General features: G+C 37.9%; 1 protein-coding gene across 1 annotated transcript in view; it reads left to right on the forward strand.

The window, feature by feature from the left end:
• Window positions 1-18,715: 18,715 nt before the first annotated feature.
• Window positions 18,716-24,410, forward strand: part of kcnk5a (potassium channel, subfamily K, member 5a) — an 11,230-nt gene continuing 5,535 nt past the window's right edge. Inside the window, exon 1 of the mRNA XM_014974444.2 lies at window positions 18,716-19,258. Coding sequence (XP_014829930.1) covers window positions 19,073-19,258 — 186 coding nt within the window. The 5' untranslated portion in view covers window positions 18,716-19,072. The remainder of the gene's footprint in view (window positions 19,259-24,410) is intronic.

Below are 24,410 nucleotides of genomic sequence, written 5' to 3' on the forward strand. Positions count from 1 at the left end.
GCTGTGACAAAAGTGATTCTTGTTCAAATAACTTTTTGTCTTTAAAATCCTGTAGAGAAATTATATTGTGCTTCTGCTGTGGAAGCAGGTCGAAGCAGAGTGGAAACCTCCACTGAATCTGTCTGCAGTTCAAACTCATCAGCTGCCAGCTCCAAGGCACTTGGCAGCCGACCGTCTTTGACACATCGGGGTTATAAAACAGGCTCGTTCAAATTAAACGTTCAAATCTAACCTCAAATCTGGAGATTGAAATATGAGACAAATGGTTATGTTGCGCAATATGATTAATGACTCTCCGAGAGGGGTTTGTGTGTGTGGTTTTGCATCAACTATCTTATATTTGCTTAAAAAAAACAAAAAACATTTGAAATATATTGTCTTAAAGACAAGATGGAGTTAACAATATAATGAAGACATCTTAAAATAAAAAATGTAGTTTTATCTGCATCTTTATTATTTTATCAGTTCAAAATTATATTAATGTAACAACTTATTTCTTTCTTTAGTCTACTGCTGGTATTCAGGTACAAAATCAAATATTAGAACGGATATGCACACTTCAGAAAAGACCTCATCAGATAACATGTTTTTTATGTATTTCTGTGCAAAGGTTATTGTGCATGATATCTGCATGCTATTTACTTATAAATAAGTAAATACTTATAGATTCCTGTTCAATATAGTTACAGTAACATATTGTCACCTTCCTAAGATAATGGCCTAAGTTTTTTTTTTTTTGCCAATTTATTTTTCATTATTATTATTGTTGTTATTATTTATTTTATTTATATTTTTGCCTACAACAGCTTTTGTAAAGAAAAAAAAGACATAATAGGTCATTATTTTTGGAGATGACGATTTGTAAGATCAGGTTTGTTCAATACATTTGTGCTGAAGTAACTTTGGTAACCACGAGAGGGCAGTGAAGAGCAAGCATAGTAGAAATACATAAAGGCAAATAAGCAAACACAGAATGTACTTTGAATAACGCAAATTCACGGTATTGATAATGTCTCCACAGTCGATATAATTTTACAGCAATAAAATGTATATATTTAGCCAAAATTTGACCTGATGCAAGTTTTTCTGACTATTACGTCATTGGCCCAAAGTCTAGAGAGGAAGAGTCGTGCGCTCGCTTGTGCTTTGGCACTCTAGTTAGAAATGCAAAGGCGTCTTGAGGCTCATATATCAGAAAGTCAGGCTACTCTGAGATTGAGTAAATAGCAAAGACAGACGGAAAGCAGCAGGGGCGGAAACTGAGAACGTGTTAGACAGATGCACAGCAATGAAAGACACATTAAGTTGGTGGAAAAAGTGTGGAAATATCTAAGGGGAAAGTGTAAGATTCCAGACTGCAGAAGAAGGCAGTTAAGTTTTTTTTTTTTATTCCCTGTGGAGGTTGTGAAAATACTGTAGAGGGGGAAAAAAAGAGTGACTGAAAAAAAGACCGCCGTCCAGCTGAATGCCTTTCTGGACATGGTTCATTGAGAATTGTAAAGTGCAATAGACTTAACTTTGGTGTTTGCATTCATATTAACCACAGTTAGAAAGAAAAATCCACCTAATTTCACTGCCACTGGCAAGCGTTGGATATTCTAAGCTGAGTCAGTGTGGTAAAGTAATTTTTTTCTATTAATTAATTTACACAAGATGAGCTCGCTACTTTTGTGGTGTGTTCGGTGTGACGTCACCTTGGAATTCAAGACGTCAGGTTCTCATTTTACAAGAAAATTTGAGAGATTTCCCAAATCCCCTTCCATGGAGCGGCTGCCGTTTATAAAGTCGGGTTCTAGCTTGTTCATGGGAACCTAAGCATCTTTCTGAGCACAATTTATAAAGGCAAGTGACGTGACTGCTTAAATTGTAAATGCAGTAGCAGGATCTGGTGACGTGTGAATGCAGTAACCAGGTATTTATGGATTACATAGATGATAAGTTGCAGCAACTATCTGCACAAAGTGCTTCTTCTTAAAACGAAACGCATACAAGCAGGGGGAGAGAGGACAGACAGTAATGCCTATGTGTGAGCATTCTCCATGACAGCAAACACCGCATGGTGCATGACCCTTGACTTCCAGAACCCACCCATTAAAAGTGCCTCGCAAAACGTTTCACGTCTCTGGGCTTTCTTACATGACGTCCAGTTATAACCAATAATTTCAGTGTAATTTATTGGTATTTTATATGTCAGAACAAGTCAAAGTAGTGTGAGGTAGAGTAGCTGGGGACTGCACTGTATCACACTAAAAGCATGCCTCCCTTCTGACCAAGCAAAACGGGTTGAGTACATAAAGAATAAAGAAATGCTCCTAAATGCACACAGCAATATAAGTTGCTTCTCTTCCAATAACATTTATAATCACCTAGAGAGACACAGAAGATGGATTAACCTGCACAGGACATTTTTCCTTGCTCACAAACTACTGCCAAGATTCCTCAGCCTCATGTAACATTTCTAAAAAAAAAAAAAACGAAAAAAAAATAGGGCAATGGCAAAATACAAGTAGTTGCATGTTATCTTCTGCAAGAAAGTTTATGCAAATCATATAAGCTTACACGGCACATTTAGACTGACGGTGGGGGGGGGGGCAGAATCAGCACATTCTGATGAATTCAAATGAAATTGAGATCAAGAAAACATTCCAGAATGACCACATTTCATATTCAACCCCAAAAAACTGTGGAGCATGACACTGCAGAACGACAGAAGTATGACTTTGTGGTTAGTTGTAGTGAAATTTCAAATATTTTGTCTCAGACCATATCAACGCCTTGTCAGCAGCGGTTGGTTGCGTCACAACATGGCTGTGGTTAGGAATCATTGACAAGTAAGACTCGCTGTTGCTCCAATCGTGGGGCTGATACAGAACTGTGGACCGTATGCCGCGAAACTGGGACTGTAGTAAAAAATAAAATACTGCAGAAGGGAAGTAATGTTTTGTAACAGAAGATTTGAAGAATGCTACTTCATATTTTACACACATTTAGAGTGAACTTGTTTTTTTTATTTAACTCATTTTATTCAATTTTAAAGCCACCCTTCAGACTTTTCAGTATCATCACTCATTTGTTATTTTATAAAGGCAAAGTCTGTTCTCCCAGAAACAAGTTGCAGGTCCATGGTGACATCAAACAAAGGACCCGGTCAGAGTTGTTTTGAATACTTTATTCTTGTTCATTTTCTCTCGTTGCTCACATTCTCATTGAAATGACTGCAAGGCAGATAGATTTATAATGGCCCTGATTTATCTAGTTAGCCCTCACTGGCAGCAGGGTATGAGACATGCAATACGATCAGCCAGTGGCAATTCTAGCATGAACTGACATGAAGTGAACTCAAGAATGAGCAGAGAAGAGATTTGGACCATATGTGTTTGTGAGAAGAACCTGCTACCTGTTTTGTTTGCTTTATTTCACAAATAGGTGCCACAAATCCCAAATGTGGAACAAACTTCCAGGAAACTCCAAAACAGCCAAAAACCAGAACACTGATCAATATGTTTGATCAGTGGTGATTTTGATGAAGGTATGTAATGTTTATTGCTTGTTTCACTTTTGGTTATTGTGTTTTGTTTTTACCATGCAAAGTACTTTGAACTGCCTTGTTGCTATGCAAATAAACTTCACTTGTGCAATCAGTGTAAACATAAAAAATACATATTGTGATTTCATACTTGTGTCAAACCAAAGGAAAAACAAATTAAAGTGTTCTTTTAGGGGATTTGACAAAAAGAAGGAAGTTTTCAGGAATCTATAGTCATTGACTTGTTGGTAATTTAGAACTGAAACTACATCTGATCTAATGCAGACCAGTTTTAGTTAAGTAAGGAACACAATCTTCACATGAGTTACTTTAATACCCGTCAGTAGTGTCTGTTAATATTTTCTTAAAGTCTACACAAAACAAAAGTGCCTCCCTCATGTTTACCGAAGACTCCGTTTTCTGTTGTTTGCAAGAAAGCGTGCCTCCCACTCAGGACACCCGTGTCCCATATTACGCATTTAAAAAGTGGCACTGTGCTCACGCATTAAGGACAGAGAGAAGTTGTTGTGGTAAGATGCAGTGATGACTTAGACTTGGACAGGAAGCTAAACAGATTTGTGTCAATTAGAGTTCTGAGGACAATCATAGTCACTGTTATAGTTTGCAGTAGGTTCACCATCCGAGTCAACGCACATCCTGGCTTGTGGGGCGTCAAAGTCAAACTCTGGCTCAAGCATCTAAGTTTAAACCCTGAAGCAGCTTAAAAGTTTCAGAATTTATACGGAAACGTGTCAAAGTTTTCTCATTTTATTGTACCTGTTGTGACGTAAATTCACTCCAAGCGGAATAAGCAGTTTCTCTTCACCTTCTTACTGATAAATTTTGAATACCTGTGAAAATTCAGACTTATTCAACAAGTTGTATTTGTCTTTAATAGTTAATGTTGTTTTGTGTTTCTCTCTGCTGCACTTTAAGGACAACATTCCCATTCTGTCTCCGAAGTGTCCTGCACTCACCTGTTTTGGTGACACATATCTCTCTGCGTCAAACCTCTGTTTGTGTGCATTTTTGAACCTGACAGATTGTGCAAGCTTCTTGTTTACTTTCCCTTGCGAAGCATCAGCTGCAGCTCTCAGGCGAATCCCGGCAATTACTGTAATCAGTCGAGTGACATGCTTGCGCAGAGTTACTGCGGTTTGCAAATACTGTGGGAAAATATATTTAGATATAAAAAGCTTCGCTCTCCTTATGCGGGGTCTCTTGAGCAGCACATTGAGATGTTTTTGCCTGAATGTGTTTGTGAAATAGATGAGGGTTGCCTCCTTGTCTGTGCTTTCACCTTTCTCCTTGCGTCAGCACGGGTTTTTGAAGGCAAGTGAGAAAACACATATAAACAGGATGTTTGGCTTCAGGAAAAAAAGAGTGGGGAGGAAGAAACCCAGAACTGCAAAGGTCATGTTCAAACACTGGAAGCACAACAGAGCAGACAGATAACTCCTGACTGAGGTGACCTGCCCAAAACACAGCAAAAGTTCACCACCCTCCTCCAAGCACTCATTAACAGCATCAGTAGCAAAGCAAGTCTTGTTCTATGTGTGAGGTCAAAGACTTGCAACTTATGTCAACCTATCCCCAGCTTTAAGCTAGTGTTATTAGTTATATGAAGATAAAACTCTCCCAGGTCCTTGCTCAATGAGACCAGGTGCGATGGGAGTTTCCAAGATATTGATGTGTCAAAATTAAAAGCAGTGACTGGTCAAAGTTCAGAGAAGACTCCCTGCCCAGCTCTGAAATGAGTAAATGCAGGCGATTTTTATCAGGACTCCTTCTGTGCGTGTCACAGTGGGAGAAGACTAATGACTCTTTTTTATGGATTTACTCATTCCTCTTGAAAATGTTATAATTTGTCACCTTTTAACTTTCTACTCATCACCCTCAGCACTAAATTGCCATGGTAACACATGGTGTTGGCAGGGTCATGCTGTGGGGATGTTGTCCTTCAGTATGGACAATGATGTTAGCCAGATTTGTGGAGAAGATGGCTAGACCCCAGTCCTGGGCGGACTTTAAGAAAACACTGATGTTCACCAACACTATTCTACGGAGCTGCGACTAGTTTGCAAGGGAGAATAGCCAACAAACAAACAAACATCTTAGAAAGCAACAGAACTGGGTTTCCATTGCAGTTATTGTTCATAATTAATTGGATTCAACGTTATAAGAGCAATTATTTTTATACATCTAGTGTTTTGTTTTAGTTTTTGTTGAGTCAGACTGACTCCGATTCTTTGACTCTGTACAGACAGTCAATAAAAATAAACATTTAAAATAAAAAAAAATAATAAAAATACTTGGAAAGCTGACGTTCTCCCACGCTTCTTGACAGAAACGTTAAATCTCAGTTTTTGTTTTGTTTGTTTGTTTTTTTTCCTGGCAGAAGAAAAACAGCTTCTTGTCCACACATCCTCATTCCACGCTGAACAGCTGCATTTTGCCAGTTATCCTCCTTTAGCAGTGACTGACGCACAGGACGTGCCAATAGTAAACGCCGACAGGAAACATCATTCTTGTTTATCAACATACGGAGTCCAAAGAGGAGGACATGGATAAGCTTCAGATTCTTCCTCCAGACTGCCTTCTTTCATTATTTTCTGCATGAAGACCAAAGTTACAAAGAGGAAACATAAAAAAAATCAAAGGATGAATATAAAAAAAACAAAAAAATCCCAACATGCCCACCGTTGTGCATGAGGGAGGATCTATGATGCTGTTGGCCTGTTTCTTGATGAAAGGCACCGGATATCTTAGCAGGCTGTAAGCCGTCACCTCCTTCCAGCTTCTTGGTTATTTGGATTTTTGTTGTTTTTGGAAAAATGTATTGTCAATCAGATAATTACCATAATCAGTCTTTTTTTATTCATTTTCAAAGAGTGTCAGTCATTGTGGAGTGCAGAACATATCTGAAACCAAACATCCATAAAAACTGAGAGTCACCCACTTATAGGAATGATGGCAAAACTTCTGAAATCTCAAAGAAATCCCAAATTGACTGAAAATGAGGATAAGTAAGCTCCAATGTTGTCTGTTTATTAAAAACAAAAACACCTCCTCTGCATGCATAGCATTTGATTTAAGTGGCTTTAAAGTGGCTTTATGGGGCTATAAAAAACATGTTGTGCATAAATTCAAAGTAAATGGACTCATGGAGTTTGAATCCTTGAAATTGTTTGATCTCTACATAACTGAACAGCAGGTTTTACACAAGTAAAATATGTACTGATGTGGAAAACGGTGAAACTTACAAAAACAACATTTCCCCCCCAGTATAAAAAATATTGTAGAAACAATTGTTTGAAGTAATGGGAAGGTATTAGTCCTATAATGTTGTCCTATAATGCTGGTCAGAAGAGGAGCAGCAATTGCGACATCTAACCTTAATGTAGTCATTCACTACAGCATGCATTCATATAAATCTTAAATTACATGAACCTAAATGTAGTTTGGATCCTGCAACAATATCTCACGGATAATTTACAAACCTGAGAGGCTACATTTTTGTGCAAATACATCTGTCAGGTTTCCACAATGTAAAAAAACCCCACAAAAACAAAAGCAAACTTTTTATTTGATTAAATAAACAATTGTGATGGTGCCATGAGGAATCAAACTAACAAATTCTCTCCATCACTGATGTCGCATAAAAGTTTTACTTATTAAAGTTACATTTTGCTTGCAGAACAGAAAACGACATTCAAACATCAGTCATTGACTAGAAAACATTAAGGTTGACCTCAACTTGACCTGCGAGGCTGCAGTCATGAATTTCAACACATTTTTTTTTCTTGAGCCGAAACAGTGGTCAGTTTACTTACCTCATGATAACACACTATTACTACAGCCAGTCCTGCTTACTGGCTGCAGCTATCAGCAGCATATACACACAAAAAGGACCAGCCAGTGTATTTACAGAGTCTGTCTGCCCTTGTTTTGTTTTGTGTGTTTTTTCTGCTTGCGACTCTGAGTGTATTTGCATGTCTGTCCCCAAACTATCCCATACAGTCTGAAGCTAACTCATAGTAAAACAGTGTAACCCTCCAGTGATGGTGCATGATTGGATTCCATGCTACTACACTAAACATGTTTTTGTGAAGTCTGGAAGTCCTGACAGCTCATAAGTGGGTGTGTTCTTGTTGACAGTCCTCAGAGCTGAGTAGCTGTGGACCTTAAACATGTTTGTCTGGCTTCCTGCGATGTGGTCTTTGTGTTTTGGGTCGTCTCCCCTGTCAAGCACAAAACATTAGACCTTTTGTGAACTCCTCCTCAGTCTCTGCCTCTAGAGGAAGGGAATGAGTCCTCAAAAAGGCTGCAAAGAACATGACACCTTTAAATTCCAAGGCAAGCAACTCTAAACTAATGCAAGCACAGGGTAACCATTCGCTCCTTTGTGTTCTGTCCTTGCCAACTACATTAGTGTATCAAAACGTGTGTTCATCTCACAAAGCCATGCACATACCATTTACCCAAAACAGCAAAAGAGTACGGCCCAAATGCAAAACCTACCAAGAAATGACCAAAGACACAAAATGACAGCCGAGGACATTAAAAATGAGAGAATCAGTGAAAAAGACATGGCCCAAAACAGTGCAGCTATAACTGGAATTGAAGGTTGATCTAAAGCAGCGCTATCAAACTCATTTTCGTTTTGGGCCAAATCAAGTTCATAAACGCTCTTAAAGGGCCGGTTGTGCCATAATGTATTGATTAAACCTGTTAAATTGTTAAGAACATCAATGAATTCTTAAAATCTAATAATATTGAACATCTTTTCAGTCCCTCCAGAATTTCACGATTGTTTTTGTGATTTTTTATTTTCTTTTTGCAAAGTGTTTGTGGTACTAATTTGGAAATATTTGCGCTCATTTATTTAAATGCGTTCATTTAAATCCGACTTTTTATTACTCGCTGTATAGATCGTGGACTATAATCTGACATCGACTAAGGCTGAGGCAGCTGTTTAGTACAAGTAAGAAAGTTTTTGACAATTTTTGAGAAAAATCTGCAACAAACTCCCAATTATGGATTAGCGCAAAAAAGTGCGGGGATTTGTTAAGTTTGCGTGAACTTCCACGACAATTTGCAAGAAGCTGAAGGGATTGATTGCTATAATTTGGCAGTAAATTGTCAATCAAGTTGCTAGATTTGATTGAAAACATAATACTTAACCAGACTTAATGTTTAGAAGGCCACGTAAAAAGCTACCACGGGCTGGATTTGGCCCACGGGCCTTGAGTTTGACACATGTGATCTAAAGCATTGACTAATGCTTACAGAATTGAAATGAATAGCACACCTTTAGATTTTTATTTGCATACATTTTGAAAACCGTGTGTCATTTTTTTTCCTACTTCACAGTGATGCTCTTTATGTAGACAAACCGTGAAATATATTCACGGGTCATGAGAGTGTAAATCACTTGAAGCCACAAACCTGCTGCAGGTTTATATAACTTTTTCAGCTTAAGCACTTTTCGCACGAATTTTCAAAGCACAATCTGACAGTTTTCAGAAGAGGCTTTCTCGTTTGTTAAACTTTAACTCTGACCTGTGAAGCATTCAGGCATATAAAAGAGCTGCCTCCTTCTTTACACACACCCCAGTTTTTCTAGGAATTTGTCACAGCCACAAACATAGGAACAGATGTGCATGAAAAAAAGTACAATTCGGTTGGCAAGACGCAACGTGAACTTTATAGGAGGCATTAAATAACAGTGAATGTGATGTTTGCTGCCGTTCTGCTTTTATATAGAGAGTCCATAGACTCTCAACTTTTACTGCTTTGGGGTTTTGAGAGCCAACAAGATGAGGGGGAAAGCTGAAGTCTGTTCATGGTTGCAAGTTCAATCAAAATGTCAAATAAGAATTAAACAGCGTACAGAATAAAAGTTTATTGTTAATACACTTGCAAACTTATTTACTAGCGCTTCTGCAGAATGAGAAAGCACCTAAACAGTTTACAGAAGAAGCATTATGGTGCCTTAACAAGTTTCCTTGCTCTAATCTTAAAAGCTACCCCAGACAATTTGTCTCGCTGCTCAGCCAGGACAGAAAGCATCCTCACACTCTCCCCCCAGGCTACTGGCTCACATGTTGGTGCCTATTACTGAATAAAGATAAACTATTTCTCAATATGCACAAAATTACAGTAACTATTGTCTGGCCAGTAAACTTGTGACTGTTGTCATAAGAGGCTGTCGTCAAAGGCTTAATGTGTCTTTGGCATATGCCTGAATAAAGGCCTTGTATGAGCTTTTCAAGTTCTAAAAGAGAACAGAAAAGGTGTTCTTAGATGCAATGAGAGAGATCTTCAAGTATTGGATGAATCTAGTTTAATAGCTATCCCACTTGACCTAAAGCAAAAAATTTATGGGGGCTATTCTGATTAACGATGGCAACACAGTTCTGTTTATTTCCGAGCAATTGCAGCTTGATTATCTATTATTGCTACCCGACAATAAATGTGATGGAGCCCAGTGATAAAAAAAAAAAATTCTGATACTGAGGGCAAACTTTGAACCATGATAGGAAGGGACGTGCCAGAGCTTCAGTGGCTCCAGTACACCAGGGAACACTAATCTTTGTTTCTAGAACAGTTGATCCAGTGATCAACATTCATCACTGATGAATCGTGACATCTCAGACTGCGCTGCCAGTCGATGGCATGCCTTTGCTCACCCAACAGTGTTTCCTCTTTGGCTTAGAGCCTCTCCGCAGTGCAGACAACCTCGAGCACGAGATTTAAGCAACCCATGGCATTTAGACAGCAGATAACGGTTCTATCTTTTGCTTTAACAACAGATTGCAGAAAAGTTATCAAAATGACCACATATTCCTAACGATGCAAGGCCCTGGTTTTGTGTGCATGGTTGTTTCTTTCATCCATCTGTGTTGCCTTGTGATGAATTCCAACTTCTCACCCATTGGCTGCTGAACCTGGGCACCAGCACAAGCCCTGCAACCCTGGGTGATTAAGGGATCTATGGAAAAACCAGTCAAACAGACTTTTATCTTTTTATTTTTGCTAACTTCAGAAACGACTTTACCAACCAGGCAGGCGGACAGCTGTTACTTTTGTTTTCTCCCAGAACGTAGTTATCTCCAACACCCATTTCTGTGAAGTGACTCAGTATGAAAGTGGAAGTGAACTGAAAATCCTTTTTACTTCGTGAGTAGCGGTTCTGTGTTTACCAGCTGCAGCTTGAATTAGCAGTGGGTGAACGCGCTAATGTTCGCTAAGTGCAGCGTGCTCAGATTAGTAGTAGTGCTAAAAACAGTTTTATAGAACAAAACTTCTCCAAAACAAAAACAAGAAACCAACCCACAGATGACAGCAGTCACAGACACAATTTAGCAGTCTAAACAGCTACTGGCAGTTTGGTTTCAGTCTCCCTGGGTGGGGCTGAGCGCCTCGGTAAAAATGAAGAAACTCAGATTGGGTTCCAGCAAAGCCTGTAGGGCAGCAATCCATTACAGCATTCAGTGACTCTATAACTCAGATTCTGACCGAGAGCTCTTTTGCTTTACTGTAATAGATGTATTTTGCAATTCCATGGAACATTTTGCTGATAATGAATAAAATAATTGCATTACATGTCCATACTTTTTCAGACACCTGAGTTACTAAGAGTGGACATTAGATTTTCTGAAGAAAAGGAATATAACTCTTGACTGATGTTTAATAAGATGTGAGTCAGAGAGCAATGAAGCTAAATAAAGACACTACTTTGAATATGAGCACCAATAATGGGAGAAAAACAAAAGCACTACGATATATAAACATAAATCCAAAGATGGTTTAAGTGGAAAAACTAAATATTCATGTGCATAAAGTTCATTACATCGTCAGGTTGGAGCTAAAAGGATATGAAACAAAAAGAAATAACAGGGCAATGCACCGTCACTCATGATGATGAAATATGATGCATAATTAAGAGGAGGATTACACTTCACTCCATCCAATCATCTGCATTCCACACAAGCACACCATGTTTTGTCTTTCCATGTGTAAGAACCATTTTCAACCAAGTCATTGCAAGATACTATTGCTGGATCTTTCAAATCTCATCAAAAACTGTATCTCAGTGCCATCTTTAACTCTTTAAAATATAAATGACTTTATAATCGTAAGTGTTAATCTCAAAATTGTCTTTGTACGACTCTATACACATACATTAGTAGCCCTAAAATGATATCCTGTTAGTAAGCTAGGAATGTCTATTTAAGACACGGTCTTTTCAATATGTCAAACTAACTGGTTCTACTGCTTCAGTGTAATTTACAGCAAAAGATGCCATCAATGTCCCTTTATATCTTCCTTGTAAAGCCTCTGGAAACTCCTGCAGTATCTGAACTGTCAATGGTGCCTCTAAAGCCAGAACTCAGTGATTGTGTTACATGGCTGCACAGAAGCAGCACTCAAACACAAGACCTTCCTTGTTGATACAGGACAAAGACTGATTGTCGGTTAAATGCTTTGCCTATTCTTAGGAATATTATCGTTACCATGTAATGAACCTACATGAGTTTGTCAAGTCTCACTCCAAGAAAAGGATTTTGTTTTTTAGGAATAAGGATCTGCATTTATGAGCCAACCAGTTCTGCAGCTTAGTTTTACTCTTCATCCAGTTCATAGAAACCTTAAATCTATCACTGAAGTCTTGAATAGATTATTTGTGCAAGACTTTTGCAATGACAGAACACATTTCAACTTAAATGTGATTGCAGATTATAAGCCCAAGGTACTTATAATCACCCATTTCACGACAAAAAAGATGACCATATTCATGATTTGGTGTTAAAATACAAATGCCAATGAGTCCTTTGGAGTCTAAAGTGGAATCTGAAACAACTGTTTATCAAAGAAAGATTTCAAGGGATTTGCACATTTGTCCTGCTAGAATCCCAGTAAACAATTCGAGGAATACCTTCAAGCACATCACTGGGCAAGCTTAAGCTTGAACAAGCTGAAATATTTCATCTCTGAGACAGCACTGAGAAAGAACGAGCAAATGATCATTCTGGGAAATCTTTGTCGAGGGCTTGAAGTTACTTTTACTGTTTAAATTAAAGTCTACACTTGCCAAGCTGTGTGTTCTGGATTAAAAGGAGCATCAAAACTGTTGTCAGCAACAACTTCAAAAGCAAGGCTCTGTGATGGTACGATATGCATCGCAGCCCTTCAGATGAAGACAGCATGAATGAAGCAACACGGCAGAGAGGAATGTGTGTTGCCTTTAAAACCTTTTTTTTTTTTTTTTCCAGGCATGTCCATGTGTTTAGCAGAAAATTCTGTGAATTGGCACTGTACAGATAACATAAATTGAATCTGAACTCCAATCCATCATTTAATCCATTGTTCCAGTAGGGAACAAGTACTGGAGCAACCTACCCATACTCGTGTTCCCAAATCTGAAATGTGTCATTTAAAGAGTTTGACCAAAAAACATCTCTAACATCTTAAAGTGTGTTTGCAGGAAAACTGGAGCAAGAACATGGAACTGTCAAAATGTTTTAACAGACAGAAATGTCCGAGTAAATGTAATAACCTTACTTCATTTCTATTTTTTTTTCTTATTAAAGCAAGACTTATAGCAAGACTTTGATTTTTTTTTTATAAAAAAACAAGCATAACTAATTGTGTTTATAGAATTTGCACTTAAAAGAAAAGTTGGATCTCTCTAGCGTTGCATGAGCTATTGTCTTCCGTCATTCAGGTTGAACACTTGGAAACGCATGATGACAGACATTGAAAAAATTAACTGACTGATTGTGCAAGTTTCCTTCCCAGCAAGAGGCCTGGGTGGGTTGGGGACGATGAAAACACAGCACAAACATAATACAATGGGACAGGGAAGCATATCTTCAGTTTCGCATGGCCAAACCACTGTACACACCTACATTTGCTAAAAATATCCCATCGCGAACGGATGGCATACTGTATTTATACAACACTTACGTTTACCTTAAATGTCAGTTTTATTTCTCAATTCCAAGAAAACTTAGAGTATTGGGTTTAAAAAGCTTAAAGTAAATTCTCTGAAATAACAAGATGAGTACTTCCTGTTTATGACAGAAATGACTCTTACATAAAAAAAAGAAATCCAACAATCTGTTAATCTCAGTCAGAAACCAAAAGAGTTTCTGTGTTCCAGCCTTGCAATATTTATCTAACAGTTCAAGTTCAAGTCTTTCCAAGATCCCCCTACAGATCAGCTCATCTTTGGAGACTGCTGGTCACAAAATAACACGTGTTAATGCATCCACAGTGGCTAATCTGTTATCAGATGCGCCGTTTCCGTTGTCTTATCTGGACTCCCAGAAATACGGAAGTCGAAATCCCAACAGAGTTTTCACAAGAGACCACCATCATGGTCCCTTAGCAGCTTTGTTGTGCCCGGCGGGGTATCGCTAAACATCCGTTAGACCGCAACAAATAGTACTGCAATATTTGGGAAAGATTACTTGTATTTCAGTAAATATTAAGGGAAATATGACATTTTCTCAGTATCTCATCTTCTGGCTGCTCATGTTAAGTGAACACAGTCAAGCTTCCTGATTTACAGAGGAGAAACGGTTGTTTTGTGAACAGGTTTTGTGTTGTTTAACATGCTCAGATGTCTAACTTCATTTCTGATCTACTAACATATGATCCACAACCTACAACAACAAAAATAACAACAACAACAACCCAGCCAGCAGCAGCTTCACGCATGCGTGACGTATTTGCAGCCGAGATCCATACAGTGATCATCTCCTGCTCTGACTGCATCTTGGAAGAACTGTTGGTAGTTTATTTTTTTTTCACAAGTTGTCAGAATACTTGCTGAGACAGAGTTGCAAAGTTGGAACATAAATATCTGTAGGAGAACTTATCTTATTAATTAAATGCATGAAATGGCTTAAGTATTAGCATGCATTGCTAATAGTATTTGTCTTGGCCACTATGCACTGGATGCAACTCAGAAATCAGCCAGAAGGATGGTATAGATGGACATAGAGGACGCAGCAGGTATGGATTTTATGTAATATGTAAGGAGATGTAAGTGAATGAATTAATTACATGAATTGAGTGATTACTGTTCCTGACCAAGTGGTGAGATGAAACTTTTTTTAAGGCATGCCCTGAAAAAAATCCCAATAAACAGGAAGTAAAAAACAAACAAAAAAAAAAAAAAAAAAAAAAAACTGTTGGCCTTGACAGGAAAAACATAGTGAGACACATATGAATGAACTACCAAGAAACAAAGCAAGACAGGCAGAAAAGTTACCGCAGGAGGTAACCACACCTTTAAATGTGGTAAAAAGAAACTTAATGTTTGCGGGTAACACTGACAGAAAGAAAAATTAAATGAACATGGTGAAAAGCCGGTATTAAATATTGAGCTATCACAACGAAACCAAAAACCAAGAAATGACGATAAACAAAACTGAGGATACTGAAACCGAAAGTGAAAAGCAGTTACAATGAAAAGCATCAGCTCAATCTCGCCATACTAACACACTGAAGTCCTGTTCCAGCATAAAACCACATGCAGGAAATCAATTATTTTGGCAAGATTTTTCACCAGTTGGTATGCCATGCTGCAACATAAAAAAGAAAATGTTAATGAATCTGGAATTAATAGGAGAGAACTGAGCAGTTACAATTTATTTAGTCAGAATATGCAGGAATAGTCTGATTCCCATTCACCTAACATGCGTATGTCAACTACAATTGGTAAGACTAGTAGAAGACATATACATTTGATTACTGAATCATAATTTGGCTAAAACACTGCAAAACTGTATACATAAATAAAATGGGTTGAAATTATATGAAATATGTGCTGATGTGAACCTTGTGCTAGATAACGTTCATGTAAATATTTCCAGTGAAACTTTCCTAAAAGACTGTTTTCCTTCTTATTTACACATAAAACTTCATATACATAAGTTTTACACCTGGAAACCTAAACAGATCCTCTTAAAGCTTCATTTCCACAGAGCTCTTTGCATGCAAGTCTAACACGGGAGAATCCCAGATTTAAAGCTGTTTAATCATGTCCAATACTCCCCATGTGAAGCACCAGTTGGTTTGTGAATGGGATGTGCTGCTAGGGTTTTGAAAACTCAGCATGGGGATCAACCAGCAGTCCAATCATTCTTGGGATTCTTCTTTCTGTCAGGAATCTCTGTGATCTCGGATGTGCTGCTCGCTTTATTCCAGTTTGTTCCTATCCGGAATTTGCTTTCAAGTGCTGGGCTTGCTGACAGTCCAAATGATCCCTACCTCATCAACACTTCTTTAAACAGAATCTTTTTCTGGTAATCTTATTTTCAAGTCCTTTATGACTATTGGTTTATTTTAGTTTAGAAAGTGCAAATAATAATTGCTTTTCTAATGCCATATTCTGGTTATATACAATTTACATTTCAACAGATGAACTATCATAAAATCACATTCATTAACAACATGGACTTGCTGATATGTTTATGAAATTAACAGAAGTGTTTTTCTTGAATTTTTATATATATATATATATATATATATATATATATATATATATATATATATATATATATATATATATATATATATATATATATTTTTTTTTTTTTTTTTTTTTTTTTTTTTTTTTCATTTTTGTGAATACTTTTTCCACAGTATTAAAAACGCAAACTTGTGATTCGGTCAAAAAAGAAGGAGATAAAGACAGCCTTTTTGCACATTCATAATATCTTTGGTATGTTCAAAGAACAAGTTAACACTTGCACTTCGGGTGCCTGTAGCACAGAGCTCCTTTGATATTACGTCCCATCATCAGAAATGCAGTGCTTTCCCAATGAAAGTGTGTGTAAGCACAACTGCTACTCTCATTTTTAACTTTCAGTCCACTCAGCAAATCTTTCCTATACATTTAATTTCTCATCAAAGCAGCACATGGCAGACAAACGGCAAATTCCCGACCAGACTTTTCTTTGGCAATAATTTTCCAGCACAGTCTGACTTAATGGGGAGCATCTATAAACATCAGTTTTTTAAGTATTGTCACAGGTTCTGGATTAGATCTGCTTTAATAGCATGATGCCGGTGGCAGCAGCATCATGCACCATGCACGATGCCTGATGAAGCTGCCAGTGAAGCACTGTGGGGATGATATCTTCAGGCTTTTGGTCAGTGACAGTTTTTTTTTTTTTTTTTTTTTTTTTGTATGCTGCATTGCAGTTTGCATGTAAATCAAAAAGTCCACACTTGGTCTCATCTGTCTAGAGCCACATTTTTGCCTGTTGCTGCAGATCACACTTCTTATGGCTTTCTTCTTGCCACATTTTCACGAAGGACCGGTTTGCAGATTTGGATTTCTATAGCTAGTCATTTCCTGTAAGCAGATTCTCCTACCTGAACTGTGATTCATGCCTAGTTAGGTAAGAGGTTGTGCCAGACTCTTCAGTTTTGTTTTCTAACAGGAACAACTGATTGCACTAAATGTTGTCCAGGAGTTTCAGATTTCTATGTATGAAAACATAAAAGGTTTATAAATACTTCTGCAAAGCACTGCATAAATGCGAGTGTGACTGTCTAAAGCACCTAATGAGTGTTTAGTACAGAACCGTCAAAACAACTTCAGAAAGATACATTTTATCATCCCCATTGAGGTTCTGGAGTTCTCTCTAAACCCTGTGAACAAGTTGCCAAAAGTTTGGAGGAGGAGTAATATCCTACATTATGGAAGAAGATGGAATTTTCCCTTGTCTTGTAATCCAGGTCAGATGTTTCTTGGTTCATGAAATGTCAGCTGGTGAACATGGCACATGTGATGATGTAAGATGTCAAAACTGCAAGAATCTATCAGATCTTATTGTAACTATTCACACCTAAAATGCTGCAGAAAACACTCGTAAAAAAAACAGAAATGAATTATTTGCATGCATTCTAGTTTATGCATGAGTTTCATGGTGCATATGTAAAAACAGAGCACATATTTTTTCATCATAAACAGACAGGAGAGGATGGATCAATCAATCAATCAATCAATCAATCAATCAATCAATCAATCAATCAATCAATCAATCAATCAATCAATCAACCAATCAATCACACATTATACTTTAAATTGTCTAATGCATCAGCTTCTAAGCAACAATCACCAATCTGACCAAAAATATTAAACTAAGTAAATAAAACAATAATAATTATAAAACAATCACAATACAAAATGTAGCAATAGCAGCTGTAAATGAGAAAACTCCAGAGAGGTTATAACCAATAGAAAAACATATTTGGACTTCTTAAACAAATAGACAAAACTTAATATTTCATTAGTGACGCATTTGAAAACAATGCCATATAAAAAAAGAAAAATATTTTAAAAGTTTTAATTTACAACGCAGTAGAACAAGACAAAGACAAACCTGATAAAAATGTGATGAACAGATGAATGAAACTGACATGTTTATATCTTATCAAAAAATAAAAAAATACTGATACAAATCCTTTTATCAACCTTTTGAGTTTGATTTTTTTTTCTTTTTCATCTTTTTTTCTAAGATAAAAACAGCATCAGTTTGATTATAAGAAATGTTAGCGCAGTTTGAAACTTTCATTGTTCAAGTTTCATTATTCTTTTGAATTTACCATGAAAATTCAGTGTGTTGAGCTTTTTGGATTTTGCTGCCTGTCAATATAATACAATATACATTGTTTTATTATTCAAGTTGGGTTATCTTTTGTCTTATTTACTTGAGGAAATAAATGCGTCTTCAATAGCAGAAATGTTAAGCTTTTTAAAAGTCTGAGGGACTGTGACTGAACAGCAGAAACTTAGGAGCCAATTGTTTTTAAGGCGGGGCCAGTGTCTATTCAGCTCCTCCCATTGGATCTACCATGATATTAATTAATTTCTAATGGTGCAAATATTGTTTTATTAGGCCTTATATTGCAGTGCATTGTGTTATTATGGCAATAACAGACATTCTACAATAAATACCTATACGTGAATATTTTATTTAGACAGGGAAAACGTTCAGATAATTGTTTTTTCTATCTAAATTCGTAATACTAAATTTATTTCATTTGATTATGATGCAGCTTAGAGCAGTGCCACATAAGCTAAGTGTGTTTTTGTTGTCTCTGCGAGCTGTGCACCTGTGGACAAACTTCACAGCAGCAGTAGAAGCACCAGCAGTGTTTGCCCTCCCTCGGCTTGGGGCGGGTCTCCGCCACTCCACCCTCCGCTGCTCTCAACCTTTAGGTCGCATTTGGCTGCCGGATGTGCACGTGGGAGCATATGCAACAAGTGAATGAGTTGGCACGCGCGCTCGGTCCGGCTTTTTAAACTTTTTTTTTGCCCCGCTATTGGTCTGTCTCGAGACCGATGCTGTCAGCTGCCGCGCGCTCCTCTATCTGCGCCCAGCTCTGTCGCAACGAAGGAGAAACTCTCGTGAGCTCCAACTTTTGAGAGTTTCTGAGAATGAGCTTCGCATAACGTCGACTTTTTGCTTGTTATCTACCCCCTCCTCTTGTGTTTGCCCCGCTCTACTGCATAGAAGTATGGTAGATAAAGGCCCCTTGCTGACTTCTGCCATCATCTTCTACCTCTCCATTGGGGCAGCGATATTTCAGGTCCTGGAGGAGCCCAACTGGAAAGACGCTGTGAAGCAGTACAGAAAGCAGAAGGAGAAAATACTCGAGGACTACCCTTGCCTGTCCAAAGATGACCTGGATAAAATATTAGAGGTATGTTATTTGTATTGGTTATCAGAGAAGTAGCTGTTTATAACTTATCTCTGCTTGGTTGCAACAAAATGAATGGGCGTGCTCTTATAGAGGGGTGACACAGGATGAGTCTCAGCTGGTTTGTGAAGCTTTCACTGAAAACTAACAGAACTCCTGAGGAATGAGCTGGTGCGAGGCTGAGGGTCAACATACCCTCCAAAGAGGCGCCTCAAGGCCTGAATTCTCTCCCGCACTAAAACTTTTAGACGTTGCCTTATCTCCCTGTGGCTGAATGATAAGTCATTTATGACACACAGCTCTCAGCTGACTGATGCAAATTTTCTCTCCTTTGTCTGGAGGAGTTATTGTTCAAGAGGTTGCAGAACCCAGTGGAGTTTGCGCTTCTTCTCACAGTTTTATTTCTGTTTTTTTTGTGGGCCCTGTGCTGGAGTCGTTCAGCCGGCAGGGACTGAACTTATAAGGGATTTTTTATTTATTTATTTATTTATTTTCCTATTTGGTTGACATATGATTTTTTTTTCTTTGAAATCTCAAAACTTTACATTCATTTGAGATGTTCGAACATGGCAATAATTTCTCTTTGTCTGTATCAGGCTCTTTGCAGCTTAATTAACTTATTTGGTGAAAGTGCTGCCTTTTCCTCTCATTTTCCAATCCCAGAGACATGTCTGAACCTGTGCCCCCTTTTTGGGTCCAGTGTCAGGGGGATTTATTATCCTCCCCATCCCCCCTTCTGTCTCTCCTCTTTGTGTGCTGGTGGGGGGACTGAAAAGGGATATGCCTATGAACCTCCCTCCCACCCCTTATTCATAACAAATCTGCTTGTGAATGAAATCAGCAGTGTAATCTGGTTGGATGATTTTGGAAATTTACCATTTTGGCAATTGATTATTAAATTCAACCAAAAGAAGGAGGAAACTCAAACAATTTGTTCTCATGCACGGCAAAAAGGACTACATAAAGTCATGTGTGCGGCTTCACTGCACATTGAAAAGATCGTATCATGTTACTCATTGGGCATTTCACTCTTTTTTTTTTCACAGCCGTGCAGATAGCGGTTGCCGTTTGCCAAAACACCTGCTGCAAATGTGCTGGTTTAGGTTTCCCTGGCAGAAGTTGTTAGATTTCCATGATGGAAACTTTGTAAGCAGTTAAAACTTATAAAGCAGCTCAACAAGGAAGGCGACACTCGTAAAAGTCAGTCCTCTCTGTTTTATTAACAAGAAGTTTACTATTAACCACAGGCATCCTTGCAGTGGGCACAGTTCACAGATTGGGTTTTATAGCCCATCAGTGTTGGTGCTTGAGAGGCGTTTATAAAGTACGATGAGGGTGCTGCTGGGCAGAGGCTTTATCTCTGCTACAGGCAAAGCATTAAGCCCTCTTCAGTGTGTACACTAGAAACATTTTTTTCCCCTTTTTACTCCCTAATTTTTCACAAATGCAAAAAAAAAAATAAGCCTGAAGACTTAGGAAGTTTAAAGCATGAAAATACACCTCTTCAACCTGTACAATGCTTGTATGCACATTTGTGCGTCATTTGTAAAAATTTGTTATGCATTTTATTGCTCTGAGGTTAGTGCCATCTTCATGAACTATAAACTTTGGTAAAGATAGAGCCTATATCTGAAACCCTATTTTTTCTGATGTTGTGAATTGTAAACATGCACACAAAACCTTGTGACCCACTTCCAATCCATTAGCAGAGTATCATTTTTCTTTAAGAACAAAATTGTATTCAAAATATTTGATAGATAACCGATTAAATGCTGCTTAAGCAGTCTTTAATATTTTTGCAATGGTGATCAGGAACCCAAAAATGGTCTCCATTTGTATTTCCTTGTGCAGGAGAGTCCTGAAGGACCTGTGTCCTGCAACTGATATGCTCTGGTGAACTGAAGCAGAGACGCATCTAAAAGCTAGAGAACATTGACTCTAGAAAATTGGAGTTTGACACCTCTGCCTGGATGTAGATATTTAACTTTGAAATTTCCAGAAGCTAGCCAACATTTCTAAATCTAGCCATCACCCATGTCAGATAAAAATAAAGCTCCAAAGGATAACTGGTTAGCTGCCATTTGTTCAATCTTTCTATCTCCTGAAATTCTTGCTCTCACACACACACACAGATACACACACATCTTTAATGAACCACAAAAACATTGCGTGTTTTTAAAAACTCTTCTTAGATCACAGATGATCTAAGAACACAAGCCTCAGCTTGTGTTTCGACTCATTAACCTCCCTAATTTTAAACACGAGATGAGGCAGATAATTCAGTTTAACCATTTTGCTGCAAAAGTAAGATTCAAGCAGGATTTCAACACCCAACAATCACATGTTTGTGGCAAAACATCCTCTTGCTGAGATACGGGAGGAATGATCAGACAGGAATGAAATGGTGCAGTGTTTTCAGGAAGAGGTTTTTGTCTCGTGACCTGGATCTTGACTTGCTGTTTTCTATCAGGAAAATGCATCTTCCTCATTTTGAAAGTAGAATGAGTGTAGATGCCACCCTTAAGATATTTATTTGTTAGAGCTCTCCCAAAGTGATGTGGTCATTTAATCTTTTCAATCAAGTTCTCAATTCCTCCTTTAAACCTTTGAAAAGATTGGGCAGTAATTCAAGTTTAATTAGTTTAACTACAGTATCGATTGTCTTAAAAAATAAAATAAAATAAAAAACTGAAGAATTTAAACTAGTACCATGATTTAAAGCAACTGCAGATGTTCAGTTTTAAGAAGTCCTTTCAATGACAGATTTCTTCTTTTATTATGTTAAATAAAAAAAAGATCTTAAGGGTTTTTTCTTTCTTAATCAATGAAGTCATAGGTCCTGATTATTGTTGGTGTTGGCGCACTGAGTGGTGTGTACACTCAGATGCTGTTTATGACCCAAGTATGGGAATTAATTCATATTGACATGGAGGAGCTTAAGTGACTCTTTTGTTTGTAACTCTGTAAATCTTACAAGCAGCTGCTGCTGCGTTGCAGTTGGAAGTGGAAAAGTACAGAGCAACTGGAGCAGCTTGCTCCGCAACCAGCTGTCTTGGTAACCTTTTCTTTATATTTTGTTTCATTTTTATCTCCCCCAACTGTGTGTTGGGTTATCATAGAGTGACAGAGGATGATTAGTCAGTCAGGGTGACAGAAAACCAATCTGCAGAATAAATAGGAAAGTCCTACTTTACAATTTTGGCTTGAAACTTTCTTTGAATACTCAGGAAATCAGTCGTATTGTTAACTTGCAGTAAGGTTGGTAAACGATTCTCATAATTGTGAAAATTGCATCGTTGTTTTTCTTTTTTTTGCTTATTTGTCCATGTTTACATGGCCTCCTGAGCAACACAAATAGACTATAAAGGTGTGTGGATCTTCTCTTATGTTGAGGAAGAAATGACCTGACCTCTTTGTGGTCATTTCAACTCTTTTCTGCTCAGCTATGAAGAGAACCACCTCTTATTGGTATTTGTCCTGTCAGCTCACAAGCTCCTTTTAAAGTGCTTCAGACTGACTGCCAGCATAAACCCCCACTGTTTTTTATAAATTCAGCAGTTTTTCTCGGGAAGTCATCAATCATCACTTCCTTATCTGGCAAGAAAAGTGTCATCATGTTTGACTTTCCCTTATTAGGTTAAAATTAGGTGCAAAGCTAAAAACACACTAGCACTGAAAGACCACAGATGTGGTAACACAGAAAGACCACAGATGTGCTAACACGGCTAGTGTTATCTAAACCGCATGCTGTAGAAAATTTTGATCCTTGACTTAAGTTTGATATGCCCAAAACGTTCCCAGTAGTAAGAACCCAACATGTCCAGAAAGCAAGAGCAACTTTCTGTTATCCACTGATAGTCCTGCTCTCTTTTGCAGTCTGAATGATTCCCACACCTGCGTTTTTCTCCTTCTTCAGTATTAAATATTTCTGATATGGAAAGTAGCTCACTTTATCTTCACTAAGGAGTTATTTTTTCCAGCTGAACATGGAAGTACCTTGGCATGGGAGGTTCACTGGTTGTGTGTTGTCAACTGGCCAGTCACGTGTTTTGACTGATAAGGCTGGAAGGTCAATTTCACATGCGCTCAACTGGTTCGAAATTGTTTTATTAAATTTCAAAGATGCCACAGATAACGGTTAAAAAGTCATTGACCTAAGAAATGGTGTCTAAGACCTACAAAATGCCTAAAAAGCATTTAATCAAATGCAGGGAAAACTGTGTTGGATCATTACTGTACAGTACTTTGAGTTGTTTTAAGTCCCACAGCTGTGTTAGCCTTGGATCCAGTGAGATTCTTTTACTATTTATACTAAAACTGGAACACTTTAAGGTCAAATGACATTACACAGATCACTGTTTACTTTAGCTCCTTGTTTATAGAATGTAACCTGCTCCACAGTGCTGAATGGACTCCCGGATTTTCTTTAAAGTTGTGTCTGATCGCGTCATCTTCTGTGTACATTTAACTGGTTCCAAAATCTATTTTATCTTATGAATATTTTTAAAGCAAACACTGATGTTGTGACATTAAAATCCATCACATTCTTAAGTTAAAGTCTGTTTCAACATAAACGTGATCAACTCAAAGCCTCAACAGTCCAACATAGAAGCTTTGTTTTTCATGCCAAAGAATTGCTCCCCTTTGTCTGGTAATTACAGACCAGAGATGTCGCAGACCTGTTATTATTAAACAACCAAGCTTCATCCAGCATGTTGGAGCTTATGTGAATTTTGCTAATGTGTGCACATTTCCTCAGCTACCAATACACCAGGAGAGGGAGAGCTCGGGGCGATGCATTGTCCCAACACACATGGTCTGGTGTTTGCTTATTCCCAAGAGGGGGAAAGTCCAGTTTTTGTTTTGGCAGCTCAAGGACGTGTATGGTCAAGAATGATTGATTAGGAGCTGTTCGCCTCTAGCTGTGGTTATGGAAGTATGACATGCAGGGGTTGTTTTGAAGACAACTTTCTTGAGACTTCTTTCTTTCGTCATTGTGCAACTGAAGTTTAGAGGATGTGGCACTTGCTTTCCTGTTTCTTACTGATGACATAAGCAGCATCCCATGGTTCTGTTGGTTAATCTGCTGGAGATGCAATCTGTCAGGAAGGATATGATAAAACAAATTACATCTTCACTTATCAGATTTATCAGA

This window comes from Poecilia mexicana, unplaced genomic scaffold, assembly GCF_051168715.1.
Source record: "Poecilia mexicana isolate PSO_F unplaced genomic scaffold, ASM5116871v1 scaffold_22, whole genome shotgun sequence".
Taxonomy (NCBI): Eukaryota; Metazoa; Chordata; class Actinopteri; order Cyprinodontiformes; family Poeciliidae; genus Poecilia; species Poecilia mexicana.